Genomic DNA, 19087 nt, shown 5'->3' with positions numbered 1-19087 from the left:
CCAGGTTGCAGGCAGCAGCTTCACTTCACTCCCGAATGACCTCTGCTCTTTCTTCACCAGATTTGAAAAAGGACAACAGCACCCAGCTAGAATCAATCATCTCCACACTCAGACCTGATGACTCCGTCCTCACCATCAACACAGCAGAGGTGGTGAGAGTCCTCAAAAGGACTAAAATGAACACAGCTCCAGGACCAAACAACATCTGTGGGCGGACCCTAAGGCACTGCGCTGAGCAGCTGGGAGGTGTGTTCCAGCATCTGTTCCAGGGCTCTTTGACCAGCAGCACAGTCACTGCGATGTGGAAACACTCAACAGTGATTCCTATCCCGAAGAAGGGCACCACTAAGGTCCTGAATGACCTTAGACCTGTGGCTCTCACCTCTCTGGTCATGAAGGCCATGGAGAGTATCATCAAGGATCATATATCACCAAGGTAACTGTCTCGATGATGGATCCGTTGCAGTTTGCTTACTGGGCTGGCAGAGGTGTCGATGATGCAAAAATATTTCTCTTAAATACCATCCATAAGCATCTGGAAATCCCCAACAGCACAGCCAGATTTCTGTTTGTAGACTTCTCATCAGCATTTAACACCATGCAGCCACACATTCTGGCTGAGAAGCTTATCACATGCTTCCATCTCAACCACCAACCTCACCAACAGGGCACAGAGGGTGTTGGTGAACTACACCCTGTCCGACACCCTCTTCACCTCCACTGGCTCTCTGCAAGGCTGTGTCCTCTCCCCACTTCTATTCATCCTCTACACAAATGACTGCAGATCCACACAGTCAAATTGTCACTTTGTGAAATTTGCTTATGACACAGTACTCCTGTCCCTGCTCTCCGTCCACACACAACATCACAGCTCAGCTTTGCAGGACTTTGTGGAGTGGTGTGGAAGCTATTGTCTTGAGCTCAACATAAATAAGACCAAGGAGATGATTGTGACCTTTTCCCCCAAAACAGAGACAGATGGCTGAGGCAGTCATCACCATCATACAGGAGGAGCCAGTGGAGATTGTGGAGGAATATAAATATCTGTTAACATTCTACGACAACTTGCTAAGGTTTTCTTCTAGCACAGAGGAAATCCTAAAGAAGACATCATCAGAGACAGTACCTACTCAGGAAGTTGAAATAATTTGGGATCAACAACGATATTCTCACCACATTCTACTATATCTTCACTGAAAAAAAACATTTTCTTTCACTTGCTGGTTCAACTCTATCACCCTACAAAACAGGAACCGCCTGCTGAATGTGGTTAAGGTCTGCCCAAAAATCATTGAGCAGCCTTTTATGATTTTTTTTTCTTTTTTCTTTTACATAAACTCTAAGATTTTGCATTACAATATCTAAATGCACTTTATAATCGAAGCATCTAATACTTTATAAATTATTATTCATGTGTTGAATGTTGTCTGTTGCAGTGTGTGTGCTGCTTGTGTTTGTTGATTGTGTCTGTTTTTAGCTACTGTCATGCCCCTTTTAAATTGCCCCTCGGGGACAAATTAAGTGATTTGAATTGAAAAAAATTAAACGCGCTGGATATTGTCTGGGAAAAAGTCTGGGAACAGGACAGGACCGGGAGTCATTTTTAAAGGAGTGGGGCGGGACAGGAGCGTTTTTGCGGGAGCGGGATGGGACAGGAGTGAAAATCCACTCCTGTGTCACCCTGCCGTGTAACCCTCTAATTTAAATACTTTCCGGATGCACTGTATGTGTTAATTTGTTACATTTTGTATTACAAAGTTAGGAAAGCAATGTTTAAGTCAAGCTTCCTGCTTTCAGTCTTTTCCACACAGCGAGGTATGTGGTTTATTATTTCAGCAATAGTATTGGATCAGTATCGGGTATCGGCCGATACACAAAGCCAAGGTATCGCTATCGTTATCGGGACTGAAAAAGTCAGATCGGTGTATCCCTACTATTCATAGACTACAGCTCAGCATTCAACACAATCACCCTGGACATACTAGTCAACAAACTGCTTGACCTAGGCCTCTCCTCCCCCATCTGCACCTGGATAGAAGACTTCATCACAAAACCTCGCTCTCCCACAGACTTATTAACTTGGCCCCTACCTCTCCTTTACCACCATGTTCAGCACTGGCACACCACAACGCTGTGTGCACAACCTATTATTTTACTCCCTGTACACCAACTGCAGACTGTGTGTAAAGGGTTTATACCCTCCTGTTCCTGGGAACCCTGATCTCCAACGACCACAGCCACTGTAAAAACAAAAAACAAAAAAAAGGCACAGCAGCGACTACACTTCCTGAGAGTGCTAAAGAAACCAACAACCTGGACACACTAGCTGTGTATCAATTCAGGGGCTGCAACCCTAACCCTAATCCTAACCCTAACTCTAACCCAATTCGAAGGCTCTTTGGAATGCACCCTTCAATTGCGGCCTCTTTTCTTTTCCCTCTTTTTGGAGGATACACTGCTACTATCCTTCACGGCCTCCCATATCCCAAGATCCTTTGTGCGCCGTTGCCAAGTCCTGGAAAAAAATCGGCAGCCGATGGAGCCGCTTCTCCTCTTCCTCCAGAACAAGGAAGATTAAAAATAAAATCAAAAATTGCTCTGGCTCAATCATTTTTTAACTTTCTTTCTTTCCTTTTGTTCTTTCTCTCTTACTTTTGTGGGCCTGGGCTTCAGAAATCGTGACGTAACGGTAAGGGCAGGAACATCTGGTGACGCAACCAGGAACTCCTCCGAAGTTTCAAGGAACTAGCACTTGCATATGGCCTTTTTTTCGCATTTCATTTCATGTCAACTTCAATTTCTATTTCCAACCATGTAATTATCCTTCCGCGACATGAATTCACGAATTATGTTCCTCTTTGTCTCAGGGTTAACATCCTTTTTGTTCCACAGTTAAATAACAACTCGCCTAACAAAAACTTTGGTTTATGAATGAGGGTCGGGGATCATGTTGTTACCACAAATAAACGCGCTGCGGACACACACACACATACACACATACACTTCTGGCGGTAGAAGCGCCATACTAGAAGTTGCCTGTTTTACACCAAAATGCCTTTGTGCAGATAAAAGTGAGAGGATGACACCTGTAAACATTTTTTTGGTAGTTGGATAATGCTGGAAGTAGAATTATTGTTGATCTTCATTTTTTATGAGAGGCTGCATTCATGTTGGTTACCACTCAACAGCCAAGCTGCAAAGTAAACAATCACTATATCTATAAAGTATATATATCCACAATCAACACATATGACTGTTTTCATTAACAACTAGATCATACTTCACAATGTGATTATGCATGTAAACCCTAACCCTTTTCATGCATTGGGTCCACACTATGTTACAATTACGTCTGTTTGTCGTAGCCTATATAAACTTTAACACAAGTGTGTTGGGGACATACTTACTGTGACCTTCATATACAAATATATACATTCTTCTCACTGCTTTAATCTTTGAGCGTGTCTTTTGGTAAGTAAAACTTGCTGCAGCACCCAACGGGCGCTTTGTTCTAGTTATAATAATTGTGATTTACCATTAACAACTGGCATTCACAAAAGTTTTATAATGTGAAACACCCCAACTATCTCTACTATATGTACATAAGATGGTGTTTGTACAGTGAGCGTGCTGTTTGTGTGTACCTCCACATCAGTTGTCTGTTGGAAATGTTGGATCAGCCCCATGACACTGATGAGGTTGATTCTGATGGAGTCCATGGACTCTTTTTGTGCAGCTGCGATATCCTTCAGCTGAGAGCACAATGCTGTGTGTTTGGCCTTGATGGCTCTCAGGTTCTCCAGCATCACCGCTGGATTCTCCTGCAAGCAAAGTGTTAACCATTAGCCTTATAACCTGCGCACATTCAAGCAGTCTTAGGGCCTGATTTACTAAGATCCCAAATAGTGGGTACTAAATTGCGTGCACAGTGCAATAGATTGCACGTTTAGTTTGTGTGCGTTTTGCAGGTGATCTACTAAGAATAACTGTGTAAATGAAAACAGGTGCAACAGGTGCAGACAGCAGTATTTAAATGAGGGTTTTGTGTCTTTATGGAGAGTTTGGAATGAAATGTGATCAGGTTCTAGTGGAAGAGGTTAACTAATATATTGAGTTATAACAAAAACTAATATTACCAGAAAAAAAACGACATATGGGAGAGTATTAGTGATGAAGTCAATGCTGTTAGTAAAACCACAAATATTACACTATAAAAATATTAACACAGGTGTAAAAACTCTGTCCTGTGTGTATTCTGTCATTGTGCCTCCGTCTCCTCCTCTCTACAGTAACAGAAGTCATCTGAGCACAGTGCAGCAGGTTAATACCTGTCCTTCAAAGGTATTATTTATAGACACAGTTAGCTTCAGAAATAATACCTTCAGGTTTGGTAAATCACAATGTGTGTGCTAAATAACATATTTACATTTTCTCCTCCCTGTATTTTTCACACTGGGGTTAAAACGTCTCATATTACATATTATTCATTATGGTAAACATACTAAATGGACAGGGTGTATTATCTTACACAGTTGAAAGACTCAGACCTCAGTGCGCTGCGTTAGTAGATCAGCTTGCACATTTTTTATGGGTGATGTCAAGTTTGCACACGTTTCTACACACACAGACCTTTAGTAAATCAGGCCCTTAGTTGTTTGTTTTTTGGCACAATTCACAATGTATATTGTTAGTGGCCATGTACAGTGAGAGGACTGTGGTGAAAAACCAAGGAGGTTAGAGGATAAGGTAGAATACATGGGACTTCAAATATGAATTATCTTTAAGATTATCAGAATTTAATTTTACACTACAAAATTATACAAAAATGTATTATTACACATTGGTTAAACTTCCAAACTGATGGTAATTTGTTGACTTTGCTCTGATGCAACAGGTATCACTCTGTACTTTCCGGTTTGCAGGGGTGTTGGGCTGCAGGCACCCAGAAGCTGTAGAAAACGCCCTCAACCCCACCCAAAAAAAACCTTTAAATGACTGTATTTTTTGTCTGTGACTATGTCTCAGATAATGTTTTTAGTTGAATGAAAATGTAAAATAACAGATGCGGTACACTCCACAGTTAATACCTCAGTGGGACATCCATTCTCTGCACTGTTGTTGATGAAATCCAGCTTCAGACGCCTCTCAATGTATTCCAGGTCTGCCTCTGACTTCTGGAACTGCAAAGACACTCAATTTTATGCTCTGATAGAAGACTGGTAAATTTACCCTGCTTCCCTCTCCTCATAAGTGGAACTAGGTTTTGTCTTAAATGTAGTGTTAATACATTACCTGGGTTTCAGTATCAATACCAAATTATTTTATTTAACAAAAGAAGCCAAAGTTCTCAAATGTTGTTTCCCAAAACCTAAGATGAAACCTGAAATGTCTTGTTTTGTCTTGACCAACAGTCCACTACCCAAAGATATTCAGTTACTGTCATAGAGGACTAAAGAAACCAGAAGATATTACATGTAAGAAGCTGGAACCAAACAATTTTGGCATATTTTGATGAAAGTAACCAATTTTCTATTTTAAATGAATGTTTGGAAGCCATCAAGATTTGGGTGACTGACAACTGCCTTCGTTTAAATGCAAATAAGACAGAACCCCTTATAACAGCTCCAGAACATTTTAATCCAAACATCAAGCAGTATGTGTACATTGGGATTGTTAAGTGACTGTGTTTAGTTTAGTTTAGTTTTCCAGTGGTGGAACATTGCTAAATTAAGATCTGTGGTGACCAAGATTGAGATGGAGATGATTATTCATGCTTTTATTTCTTCTCATCAAGATGATTGTAATGCTATTTTTATCTGTTTAAACCAAACTTCTCTAGGGCTGCAACTAACGACTATTTTGATAGTCGACTAGTCAACAATTATTGAAACGATTAATCGACTAATCGGATCAGTGGTGGTTCTAGCTTGTGAGGTTCCCTGGTGAACTCCCCTTCAGCACCATCCATATATATAGACCGATAGATAGAAATAACCATAAATACCAAAATGATATATAATCATGAATACAAAAAATGAAATTCAAGGAATAGAAACAATTTTTGTATATACATAGAAGTTAGTTATTTTAATTATTAGGAATTATAACATATTGCTAATAAAAGTAAACTGCACAAATCATATATCACACACAAATACAACAACACATTTATAAATCAGTATTACCATCCTCCAGCAGTGTCAACCAAGAGTAAAGTCTAAACCAGTTCACCTTGGTGGTGTGAAGACTGATTTTACATTATTCTTAATGATTTTACTCACAACCCAGAAAAAATACAACAATGTGTCTGAAACTACATATTCACAGTATGAACTGTGGTTTATTTGGTGTGACTGATTTTAATTTTTGCATCATTAGGCTACCATACAAAATGATGTGTGCTAGACTCCTCAGTGGAGACCTGAGGTCAACCTACTGCTGCTCCTCTCCTACTTCTGACTCAGCAGGTAGAAGCTGTTAGTTCATAAACTAGAAGTAGGGCGGGCAGTGTAACAAGGTAAACTGATCCACACAGTGACATCATATCATTGGGACGATAGTGTGTGTGTGTGTGTGCGCTCCGTGCGTGTGTGCCCTCCGTGCGTGTGTGTGCTCCGTGCTGCCCCCGGTAAGATGCTGGCTGCCCATACTGCCACTGAATCGGATGAATTACTACAGCACCACAGTGTTACGTATATCACGCTTTCCCAAGGATTTTTGAACATGTGGTGTGCGGTGTGCACAGTCTCCCGCAGGGAGAGCAGCCTCCAGTTAGCTCCGGGAAAGTCATCACTGTACAACACACAGAGGACGCAGCGTTGCTGAGGTGAGACAGACTGAGCACTGAGTTATTTTCTTCACCTCAGAGTTGGGTTAAGTTGTTTAATGGTGCAGTGTGTGTTTTTCAGCTGCTTTTGTTTGTGACTGCTGGAGTTCACCGCTCCGCAAAGCACGAAAAACACGCCTGATGACGTAACCAACAATTATCGACTATTAAATTCGTTGGCGACTAACTTTGTCATCGATTTTTGATGACAAATCGTTGCACCCCTAAACTTCTCCAACTATAACCGTCTTCAAACTGACCAAAATGCAGCAGCTTAGCTTTTAACTAGAAATAACAAAAGATGAAAAAATCACACCAATTTTATCCTCTGCAATGGCTCCCAATTGAATTTCGCATATATTTTAAAATACCTGTGCTAACCTAGAGCCTTGCATGGTCAAACACCTCAGTATATTGCTGACCTCCTCCTCCCTTTTATGCCAAAGTGGGCTCTTGGGTCTACTGAACAAAACTTACTGGCTAGGAAATCCAAGGTGACCATGTTTTTCCAGAAGTTGCACCCAAGTTATCAAATGTTCTCCTCTTATTGCTGAGATTCCTACAGTTCTGTGATACCTACTGTATATGAAGCAGCTGAAAACAGACAAGCTTTTGATTAGCCTGTTTGAATAGTGACTCCATTTTATTTACTGCCTTTTCTTTTTTGCTTATGTCTGTGTTTTGTAGTTTTTTTTAAAGTGAATCATGTATTTTTCATAATGAAAAGCGCTTTGTGATTTTGTATCTGTGAAAGGTGCTATACACATAAAGGTTTTTGACTAATGGGTTAATTGTTGTGGCTGTACACGTAAACACAAACAGCAATAAAATAACTCTGTCAACACAAAATAGTCTAAAACTGAAAAAACATTCTTAAATGAGGACGTATCTAATCAATAATCAGTAAACAAGAACTGACCAGAAGTTCAAATTTTGCTTTGAGGAACAGTTTTTAATATTCTATATGCTACAGACATATTTTGATTTGTATCAAAAATGTTTATAAGTGCAATACCAAGTCCTACTCATAACTGAATGAAAACCTAACTAACTAAGAAACTGGTATTTTTAGCAGTAAATGTAATAGCACCATGAAAACTTGGCCATCTTTAATGGACATCTGTTCCATGTCTCCAGTTCTGACCAAACACACTTACTTCATTAAATCAATCTTATTTTTAGGAAATGTTGTAATCTAGGCCAAAGTACCAAAAGACCATACTATTGTCTATCTATCTACTTGTTTGATTCATTCTACAAATGTAAAAGCAGTCAGCGCAGCAGGTCCCTGCAGTTCTCAGATGCTTTGACAATACTATTGCACTGCTAGCTGTCTCATACAGTAGTGCAATGAAGTCAGAGCACCTGCCAACAGCTGAATCTTCACAGTAGAAACATTTCCTTCACTTAGAATTATTTTTGACCAATGCACTTTTAACATTGCACTGCTTCTCGTACACGGCCATCAGTAGAACAATAAATAAAACTAAATAATAGGGTCATGGACAGACAGCTTAGCTAAATGTTGGAATTTCTCATGGCTCACTGAACTGTATGTTTGAAAAATGTGAGACTTCATTGTATCAAATGGAATGTGACTTGTTTTGTGTGGTATACGATTGAAAACCTGACCATCAATTCAGTATGCATTCTTTTTTTATTTGATATGGATTATCAGGTCTGCCAGTCGGTCAAGTGCCAGATAAATTGGAATTGAAATGTGGTACAGACATTACATTTTCATCAGGTAAAAGGTCAATTTGTCCAGTACTTTAGTTATAAAGTATTATGCATTCACTAACTTAGACTTCTTCCTCAGAGTTCTCTGTGCTTTCTCATCTCACAGGTAAGGTAACCTGGGGTTGTAGATATCTGGATACTAACTTCAATGTTGATTGTTTTTTCAATGTGCTTCTCTCTCTTATCCTTTCTATATACAGTATACAGGGATTAAAGCAAAAAAGAATCTTCTGACTGAATTTTTTTTCTCGACCAAGTCATAAACTGTTCACCATCTACCTTTTCATAGAAACCCTTTTGCGGTTGCTTCCTAGGATTTAAGGTAAAACAAGGTGGAAACGGCTGAGAAAACGGCACATTGTTCTCCTGCTGAACAAGATTATATTTCATCCACTAACCATTGCTGCTCTTTTCTAAATGAAATGGAAAAACTTACAGGCAATAATAAGGCATACTGGGGTCTGTATTTCCACAGTGGGGTCAGAGGTATAAATGTTTAGATCCCTGTCACTGTAGGTGACAGGGAGAGGATTTTTATTTTTTTATTTATGTATTGCTCTCTTGCCTTGATGACAACATCCAGTCTCAGAATATGAGAAAACGGGTCATTTTTGGTTGGTTTGCCAGTGATTTTATCTATTATCATTCTAAATATGAATAGAAAATCGAACCATTTTTTTAAATTTCTGCTCATCCCTATTTGACCAGGAATAAGAAAAAAATGTGTTTCGATTTAGCATTTTGTATTTTAAAACAAAAATCAAGTAAGCACTCATTTTTTGGATGGATTAAATTAAATGACTCTTGTTTTTTTACTCTGGTAGATTTTATTGCACTTACAGTAACATAAGGAGTGTAGCTGTCACCTCCAGTTTTCACCTGGTTCACTGTCTCTGTGTGAGCAGCACACACTGAGAGGTCGCGGGCTGCCCATGTCTGCTCTGTATGTTTGTTGTGATAATAATGTAGGGTATCATGTTATATATTATTATACCTCTGTAATTCTCATCGGATCTGAATGGATCTCATATATGGCCTGTCGGCAGTCCGGTTGACGGAAATCCGCTATAGCGATGGAGAACTTCCCTGTATATATCGTCTATAATAATCTTTTAATTGTTGTTTTAATAATGTGCGGGCTGAGGTTATCAAGTACGTCCCTCACTTTGCAAAAGACAATCTAAAATGGCCTTGAGCGTCCATGCTTTTGCTGCCATTCTTCTAAAACAGCTAATCTACAACCCCATAGAGGTGGGAGAGAGGAGGGTTTTAGCCAAACTGTCCTCCATCATGGACAACACCTCTCACCCTCTGCATCAGACTGTGAAGGACTTAAGTAGCGCCTTCAGTGACAGACTAATACACCCCAAGTGTAAGAAGGAGCGCTTCCGCAGATCCTTCATTCCCACTGCAGTCAGACTGTACAATGCTGCACTATAGTTGCACTTTAGGGTCCTTTTTTAGTTTTTAATTTTATTGTTGTATATTTATGTTAAAATTGCACTTTAAGGTCCTTTTACTTAGTTTATAATTGTATTGTTGTATATACACATACATATATATATATATATATAGACCCTAAAATGCAATTATAACATATATATATATGTTATAATTGCATTTTAGGGTCTTTTTATTTAATTTTTAATTTTATTATTGTATATATTTGTTTTGTTTTTTTCTATATCACTATTTTTTCAGCTGCTGTAGCAATTAATTTTCCCCACTGTGGGATGAATAAATGTATCTTTATCTTTATCAATGCAACGCATCACTTTGACAGCTTGTCGATCAGATTATTTAGATATATAGATTATTTAACAACTTTACTTGTAAATGGCTAGTCACTGCGAAAAGTACCTATATAAATTGGATTGTGAGTTGAGAAAAGTTACAGAAATTGTAATGAATTTGAATGAAAGGGATTCTGAAGCTGTTTAGCCATACAACAGGCAGTTCTGATGGAGTATGCCACAAACTGTTGGTGTGACTGTACACTCAGTCTTGCTCACCCAAGCGTCAGAAATGATTATTGACTGTGAGAATATTACTTAAGTAACGTATTAACTCAATCTAACTAAATCAAGATGCACTTACTATATTTTTCCTGAGCGTTCAACTGTGTCGTAGTGGGCTGCAGTGTAGCATCGATAAAAGAACTTAAATATGTGGGGTGGCTGTAATGTAGTGCTAACAATATATGTGAGATGCGACTTAAAAATCACCTGTAATATGTTTGTGAGTGTTTGACGACTCTGCTGACAGAGCAGACCACAGCGGCTGCAGTTGGGTACAGAAACGAGTTAGCTCGAAAACCAGTTGGGACATAACACCGGCGATGTTGACTGACAACCGAGTTGATTATGATGCTACGTTCATGAAGGAGCTGTGCACATGTTATTAAATATTAAAGCCAATGGGAAGCCACTTTAAAACAATACGCCTGTACTGGTTTCGCAGTGGTAGTCAATTTAGCTGTGGGTTGAAACGGGTCGTAATGTGTGGGTGTTCCAAAGGAAACCGCTGAGGCGAACAAAACACTTTTAGTGAGAAAGGCTGCATCTCGTATTAACAACAGAGTGATAATTAATTACCAGCTGATTGTGTGTGGTTCAACAAGGATAGGAGAGCAATTTCAGAAAATGAAATAGTTTTAAACTATATTTACCATCGCCTCAAGCTTTTCGACTGTTGTCTCCATATTGAATACTTTTCAGTCTTCTGCAAGCTCTGTGATTGGCCAGCTGTCAAGAATGCAGAAACCCGATTGGACAGCTGTGTGAAGTGCGCCATATTGCTGTGTCTGTCTCGCTTTGCACAATGGCTGCATTTTTACAAACTTTATTTACAAGTCATATTCCATCATTACAGCTTTTTTTCCCAGAACTTTATTTAAAAAGTTTCACTACAGTCACAATGTTGACATTTTGGTAATATCGAACCTGATATCGAACAAAGTCTGGCATCTCACATTAAAATAAAAAATAATAAAAACATTTTAAAAAAAAACATACAGATTTATAAGTCAAATAAATTAACATAGAAAAAACAAACAAACTGAAACAGGCGAAGCAGATTACATTCCTAAATAGTTCTTGAATTATATTTTCAGTAGGCTATGTATACAATTCTTATCTTTAACCATTTTTATACATTCAAGGTAGTTTTTGAAATCAATTTCAAATACAGGAAAGAAAGGTCGACCTTTGGAGAATTTAGCTTTGTGGATATGAAATTTCGCTATTAGAATAATCAGGTTAATTAAGTGTTGCATTTTCCATTCCTTATTATCATAATATAATAATATATCTTTGGCTTCCAATTTAATTTGAAGGTTGGATTGTAGAGTGATATCATTTTCGATTTTTTTCCCAAAGAATTTGGGGAAATTTACATTTAAAAAAAAGATGTTTAATTGTTTCTTCTTCAGTGTTACAAAATACAAATTTGACATCAACATCAATGAATCTTGACAGATATATGTTAGTTGGGTAACTGTTATGAATAATTTTATATTTGATTTTATTGGAGATACCAAATGTGTGTGGAAGGAGCCATGTTGTTTTCCAATTAATATCAGAGAAAGAGGAGGTCCATACAAATTTTCCTCTAGGCGTGATTTTTCTTTTCCTGTAAAAATTATTCCTAATATGCTTATTGTTACATTGTCGACTCATAATGTTTATACCATTAATGAAAAGGGTGAAATCAACTTTCTTCATCTCTGGTCTCTCAAAATGTCCTTTCATCAATTGGAGAATTCCACTGGGAATAGCGTTTATCACCATTTGATATTCTTTACAGGTAGACTTGTAGTCAAGACCGCCTAAACCGAGACCAAGACACTACCAAGACCAGAGGGTATCAAGACCGAGACCAAGACGAGACCAAGGCCAAGACAGACTGAGTCAAGACCAAGACAAAGTCGAGACGAGACCGAGACGAGACCAAGACCGAGACCAAAAAAAACAAAAAAAAAACAGCTAGTGAGCTAGTGTTACACCATAACTTGCATCAATTGAATAAGCAGCATACTGGGATAAGGGGTTCAGTCCCAGTTTAAATTCAATTTAAGAAGGTATTATTTCAACTACAGACAGAACAATGCAGAATGCTTCTTTCTTGCCCCTGGACTGCAAATTTCTTTATGTTCCGTGAATGCAAATTTAATGATGGCGGAATTTGCTGACATTATTATTACTAGGTCTGACTGAGACTGACAGCTACGACGTAAACCTAACGTTTCGCGCTGGCTACACTTGCGTCTTTTGATCGGATGAGCGCCAGTTTCTTAATCACAACAAAATACAAGGTTGCATTTGAAGGGCGTGAAAGGCGAAATAATTTAATGTTGCATTATCGAATGTTATGTTTTGTATCATGGACATTATTTGTTGCAAATCTCCCGACCACTTTGTCGACCTGAGACCGCAAGACCAAGACAATGAGACCAAGACAAGACCAAGACCAAAGACGGTCGAGACTGTGACAAGACCGAGACCACGTAAAAGTGGTCTCAAGACCGGTCTCGAGACCAAGACCGGTCTCGAGACATCCAACTCTATTTATAGGTAACAGGAAAGATTTTGGATCTGAGAAATTCTTCATAACTAAAAATTACACCTTCATCATTTTGTAAATCTGCAAGGTCAATTATTTCCCTGCTATTAATTCGGCCCTGCTAAGTTCTTTTTCTAAATGATGGCATTTTCCAGACAAAGTTGATTAAGGTATTATTTATTTCTTTGCAAAGGGATTGTTGAACAATAAGAGAGAGAGTCGGATATACAAATCTAGAAATACCATCTGCATTACTTAGAAGAACTCTTCCTAACAGAGACAAATCTCGTTGAAGCCACATATTAAAAATGCTTTTAGTTTTTTGTATTTTGGGACTAAAGTTTTTTATTTGGCGTTCATTAAGATTTCTAGAAATGTGAATTCCAAGATACTTAACACTTTCTTTAACTGGTATCTTACATATTAGGGTTTCCTTTGTGTTGTAAAGACATAATATTTCACATTTTGTTAAATTATGTTTCAGACCTGATGCATCAGAAAAGGTATTTATTATCTTAAGTGCTGTCTCTATTTGTTGTTTATTTTTCAGAAGTAAGACTATCATCTGCTGGCTGAGTTATCCTAATCTCTCTATCAAATATTCTTAAACCTTGAAGGGCATTGCTCTGTTGAATCTGTATTGAGAGCAATTCAACAACTATAAGAAAGAGAAATGGCGAGCAGGGACATCCTTGACGGACCGACCTATAAACTGAAATTATTTTTGTAGTATTTGGGAATAAAACGACACAGCTACTGATATCTTTATAAAGCATTCTGATATAGGAAACAAACATTTCACCAAAACCAAAGGACTAAAGTGATCTGAATAAAAATTGATACTCTACACTGTCGAAAACTTTATAGAAGTCTAAGAATAAAATGAAAGCGTCTGAATCAATATATTCAGAGTAATCTATTAAATCAAGAATAAACCTAATGTTGCAGCTTATGTGACGATTAGTCATGAAGCCAGTTTGAGTTTCATTTATAATTTCATTCAAACCTTTTCTTAAACGCCTGGCGAAAATGAGTGAGAGTATTTTATAGTCAACATTAAGCAATGTTATCAGCCTCCAGTTATCTAATAGAAGGTGATCTTTGTCTAGCTTGGGAAGCAGTGTTATTATACCTTATTATACCAGTGTTATTATACCTTGATTCATCTTCATTATTTATACATTCCTTCAGCATTTTAAAAAGAGGGTGTTCAATTATATTCCAAAAGCACTGGTAAAATTCAACGGGAAGACCATCCATTCCTGGAGATTTACCTTTTTTCATTTTGTTTACAGCATCTAGCATTTCAGGTTTAGAGATCCAATTTAAACTGATACTGTCCGATATTTGGGGAATCAATTCTTTAACATTATTAATGAATTCTTCACCATTTATTGAGTTATAATTAGAACTGTATAAATCAGAGTAAAATTGAAAAGTATGATTTGCTAAATCAGTTGGATTGGAGGTTATAGAGTCGTTTATTTTCAGAGATGTGATATTATTTCTCTTGTAGTTCCTCTTTTCTAGTGTGTAGAAATAGCTTGCATTCTTCTTGCCTTCCTCTAACCATTTAGCTCTGGAACGTATAAAGGCACCCTTGGTCATATTCGAATATAGTTGGCCTAAATCGTCTATTAATCTTATCAGTTTGATTTTTTCCTTTAGAGTAGGAGAGGTTTTTTTACCAAGATATTTAGTTCTTCCATAATTTCAGATTCTTTAAGATTACTGCGTTTTTTCCATTACTTTACTACTGTATGTCTAATGGCTGATTGTCTGATTTTAAATTTAAAGAATTCCCATTTTTGTACATTATTTAATTCCTTTCCATTTAAAATATTCCCAGCAATTGTTTTTACTGAGTTACAAAAGGCTTCATCTTTCATAGGTTACAATTTAATTTCCAATAACCACGTGAAATTGCTCTTTGTTCTACAGCAGTGGTTTTCAACCTATGGGCCGCGGCCCTCTGGTGGGCCGCGGAGGTATGGCAGGTGGGCCGCGAAATCCTTTTCTAAAAATCTAAAATATCATAGTTGTGTGCGACTGTGTCCTCAAAAATTAAAAAAAAGTTATTTCCTGAATTTTATGTATTGTTGAGTATGTCTTAAGAAGTATCTTTCAAAGCAAAGGGGGATGGTTGTGATTGGCTGCTGACTACAATCAGCTGCGGTTCGGACCGGTCGTTGTCATAGTGATGATAAAGCAAAGCTAGTTACCTAGCTAGCTTAAAAAAAACAGCAGCAAAATGGATCGCTGGTTAGCAACAGGGCGACTTAAAAGAAGCGAGAGTAGTATTACAGATACAGAATCTACAAGTGATCATCCTGTTGCCAAACAAAAAAGAAAGGTCCGGCGAAAGTACAGCGATGAGTATCTGGGGTTGGGGTTTCATTGGACTGGCTCCGAGGTTGAACCACTACCGCTGTGTCTGGTGTGCTTGGAGACACTGTCAAATGAGGCTCTGAAGCCGTGTAAACTACGCCGTCATCTCGAAACAAAACATGGAGAGTATGTCACCAAGCCTCTTCAGTTCTTTGAGAACAAGCTGAAGGAATATCAGAGCAAGAAAAAAATAATGGAAGGTCGGGCTATGGGCAATGACAACGCAATTGCAGTGGAAACATCGTACCTGCTGTCCGAGCTAATCGCTAAGACCGGAAAACCACACACTGATGGCGAGACTTTTCTTCTTCCAGGTACTAAAATTATAGTGGAGAAGATGTTGGGAGAGAAGGCATTACAGCCTATTAAACTCATTTCACTGAATTGATGACATGGCAGACAATGTGCTAGATCAGCTGATACAGGACGTGAAAGCGAGCCGTTTCTATGCCATCCAACTGGACGAATCGACTGACATTGCCAACGTAGCGAACCTGCTTGCCTACATCCGATACGAAAAAAATTCAGAGATAAAGGAAGATTTTTTTTCAAATGGCATTGAGTGGTCCAAATGTATTGGGCTGAGCACTGATGGAGCGCGTGCGATGCTGGGCCAGCACAGCGGAGTAGTCAGTCGAGTGAAAGCGGTGGCCCCTCTCGCCAGCTCTGTCCACTGCAGCATACACCGCGAAGCCCTGGCTGCAAAGAAAATGCCACTGGAGCTAAAGACTGTTTTAGACCAAGCAGTGAAAGCCGTGAACTTCATCAAGAGCCGTCCACTGCAATCACATTTATTTGGCGTGCTCTGTGGAGAGATGGGCAGCGATCACAAGCAGCTGTTGTTAGACACTGAAGTGCGGTGGCTGTCCAGGGGCAAGGTGCTGTAGCGCCTGTTCGAGCTTCGAGATGAAGTGCGCCTGTTCTTCCTCAACTCAAAGTTTGAACTTGCACACTGCTTCAATGATTTTGAGTGGCTGGCTAAATTGGCTTATCTCGCCGACATTTTCAGCCACTTGAATAGTTTGAATCTAGCTCTTCAGGGGTCAGCTGTCAGCGTGTTCAAGGTCCAGCACAAAGTGGAGGCAACCATAAGAAAACTCGCGCAGTGGAAGAAGCGAGTCGACCAGGGGAATTACGACTCCTTTGAAAACATGTCAGATTTTCTGACAAAGGAGGAGACACGGCTTCCCAACACCGTGACAAGTGTGCAAGACGGACTGTTGGATCTCTCCTGCGACACCGCATTGAAGCTGGTGTTCTTGCACAAGCATCTGATAAACTTTTGGCTGCATGTTGCCTCTGAGTACCCAGACCTGGCCGACAAAGCTGTGCGATACCTGATGCCCTTTCCAACGACGTACCTGTGTGAGAGCGGGTTCTCTGCATTAGTGGCCGTGAAAACCAAGTACAGAAACAAACTGAATTTTGAGCCAGATCTTCGACTTCGACTTTCATCCATTGAGCCAGACATTAAGTATCTTGTTGGCACCATGCAACACCAGCCTTCACATTAGGTGCAATGTTTTGCTTTGCAATCATTTTCTCTGCAGATTATTGTTTATTAATACATAAATCGGTTGGCATAGTAGGCCTAATACAAAGTAGTGATTTGCTAAATATATCTGAATATTGAGTTCCCTGCATAGGCCTACTTCATATTAAGTTCAGTCCTTCTAGCCTACCTGAATGTTGACTTTTTCCACATTACAATAACATGCAATGTTAAGATTTCCCAATAACTTGAGATTAATACAAAAGTGATTTGTAGGACTAATATTGTTGAATACACAAGTGATCTTCCTACTCCATATGTTCAGTCCTAAGCCTAAATGTTGAAAATGTTTATTTTATATTTTTCAAATCAAAGTGATTAAAAACATTTTTTTGTTTTAATTACCCTGTGAAGAAGTTGGGAATACAAAGGTGATTTATAGGCCTAGGCTACTGTAGGTCTACACAAGTGAACTTCCTGCATAATTCATATTAAGCTCAATCTTAGGTCTAAATGTTGAATTTTCACATTAAAAATATACCTAATGCCATGTTATGATTTCCCTGTGAATATGCTGAGAATACAATTGAGAATATATTGTTAAATACACAAATGAGCTTCCTGTATACTCCATATTAAGTTAAGTCCTAGGCCTAAATGTTCATTTTGTTTCACATCAAAATCATTTAATAAAAATGCTCTGTTATGATTTTTTGGCCTTTTTCATAATTCAAATCAGTCCTAAAGGTTACATTTTCCACATTAAAATGGCAGTGGTCTCAAAATGCATTAATTTGCTAAAGAGATGACTATCATTTTGTGATCTGAGAATGGAGCATAGCTGTGTAGTGTTTCAGAGACATATTGTATAGTGTAAGTAGATAATAACCACATGTCTATTCGAGATTGTAAAGAGCCACTAGCATTACTCCATGTATACTCTTCTTGGTTGGGATGAATATATCGCCAGGCATCTATAACATTAAGTTGCTCACATAGGTATGATATCACTTTAAATCTTGAAGTGGAAGGCATTCTTAAAGGAAATCTATCCATTAAGTCATCAGCTCCACCAATAATAATAAATGAGCATCTTTATATTTCTCTTTCAACTTCTTACGTTTTTCTGTCAGTTGGACAATCATATTTTTTGCTAGAGCATTATTGTTGTGACCATAAATGTTATTCACCATCAGAACCACATCGTTTACTTTAAGAACCAAAATAATCCATCTACCTTCTTCAGATAAGTGAGATTCGAGAACATCCCCTTTGAATTTGTTAAACAATATAGCTACTCCTGCCACATTATTAGAGGCATGATTTGAATAAATGTGATCTCCCCATTGACCTTTCCAAAATGTACAATCATCATCACCGGAATGTGTCTCTTGTAGAAAAATTGAAATCTGCATTAGACCTTCTACAAAACAGAAAAACTGCTTTTCTTTTGGTAATATTGGGTATACCATTGACATTAAGAGAAACTACTTTAAGGTTAATGAAATTGTTTGTTGCCATAAGTGAAAATAAAAAGAAGTAGTTAGATGCCGAAAAAAAAGAACAAACAACATAAGAAAAGAGCTTATAAAAAACTCTCTACCTTGGGTAAAGGTAAGAAATACTCTGAACATTATGAGTATCAGGTGCAAAAGATTAACTGTTTTGAGACCATAATATTACCTGTAATAAGATGTCTTTTATCAGCTTGACAACAGTTCACTTGCCTCTCTTTCTCTTTTAAAAAACCCCAAACATCATAGTCATTAAAGCTGTCTTCTCATACAGTAAATTTTACTCCATCGATGAAGACGATCGGACCTTGCCATCTGGTTTTCTTTCCCTTCTTGCTTGCCTGTTCGACCAAAGGCCACAATTTATTCCTGCAGTCTCTCTCGGAGCGGGTTAGGTCCTCGCGATACGGATGTTCATCTTCTTCATGATGTCAGCGTTACGTGACTCTTTCCAAATCCTAAACCTGAAGGTACGCATGTTAAACTGAATGATGACTGGACGTGGTTTGTTGTCATCTCTGGGGCGTCCCACTCTGTGTACCGTGTCAACCAGGAATCCCAGTTTAC

At 38.4% G+C, this 19087-nt stretch overlaps 1 protein-coding gene and 1 pseudogene across 1 annotated transcript in view; one reads left to right on the top strand and one right to left on the bottom strand.

Annotated features, from left to right (window-relative positions):
* Window positions 1–11357, bottom strand: part of ska2 (spindle and kinetochore associated complex subunit 2) — a 33326-nt gene extending 21969 nt beyond the window's left edge. Inside the window, exons 1-3 of the mRNA XM_062433550.1 lie at window positions 11235–11357; window positions 5088–5180; window positions 3645–3821 (exon numbers count right to left, since the gene is read on the bottom strand). Of these exons, the coding sequence (XP_062289534.1) occupies window positions 3645–3821; window positions 5088–5180; window positions 11235–11267 (303 nt within the window). The 5' untranslated portion in view covers window positions 11268–11357. The remainder of the gene's footprint in view (window positions 1–3644; window positions 3822–5087; window positions 5181–11234) is intronic.
* Window positions 11358–14092: 2735 nt separating this feature from the next.
* On the top strand, window positions 14093–17028 carry LOC133994303 (zinc finger BED domain-containing protein 5-like; annotated as a pseudogene).
* The last annotated feature ends 2059 nt before the right edge of the window (window positions 17029–19087 follow it).

The sequence above is a fragment of the Scomber scombrus genome, chromosome 14, assembly GCF_963691925.1.
Source record: "Scomber scombrus chromosome 14, fScoSco1.1, whole genome shotgun sequence".
NCBI classification, from domain to species: Eukaryota; Metazoa; Chordata; class Actinopteri; order Scombriformes; family Scombridae; genus Scomber; species Scomber scombrus.
The sequence above is the reverse complement of the archived record's forward strand: the minus strand, read 5'-3'. Positions and strand labels throughout refer to the sequence as shown.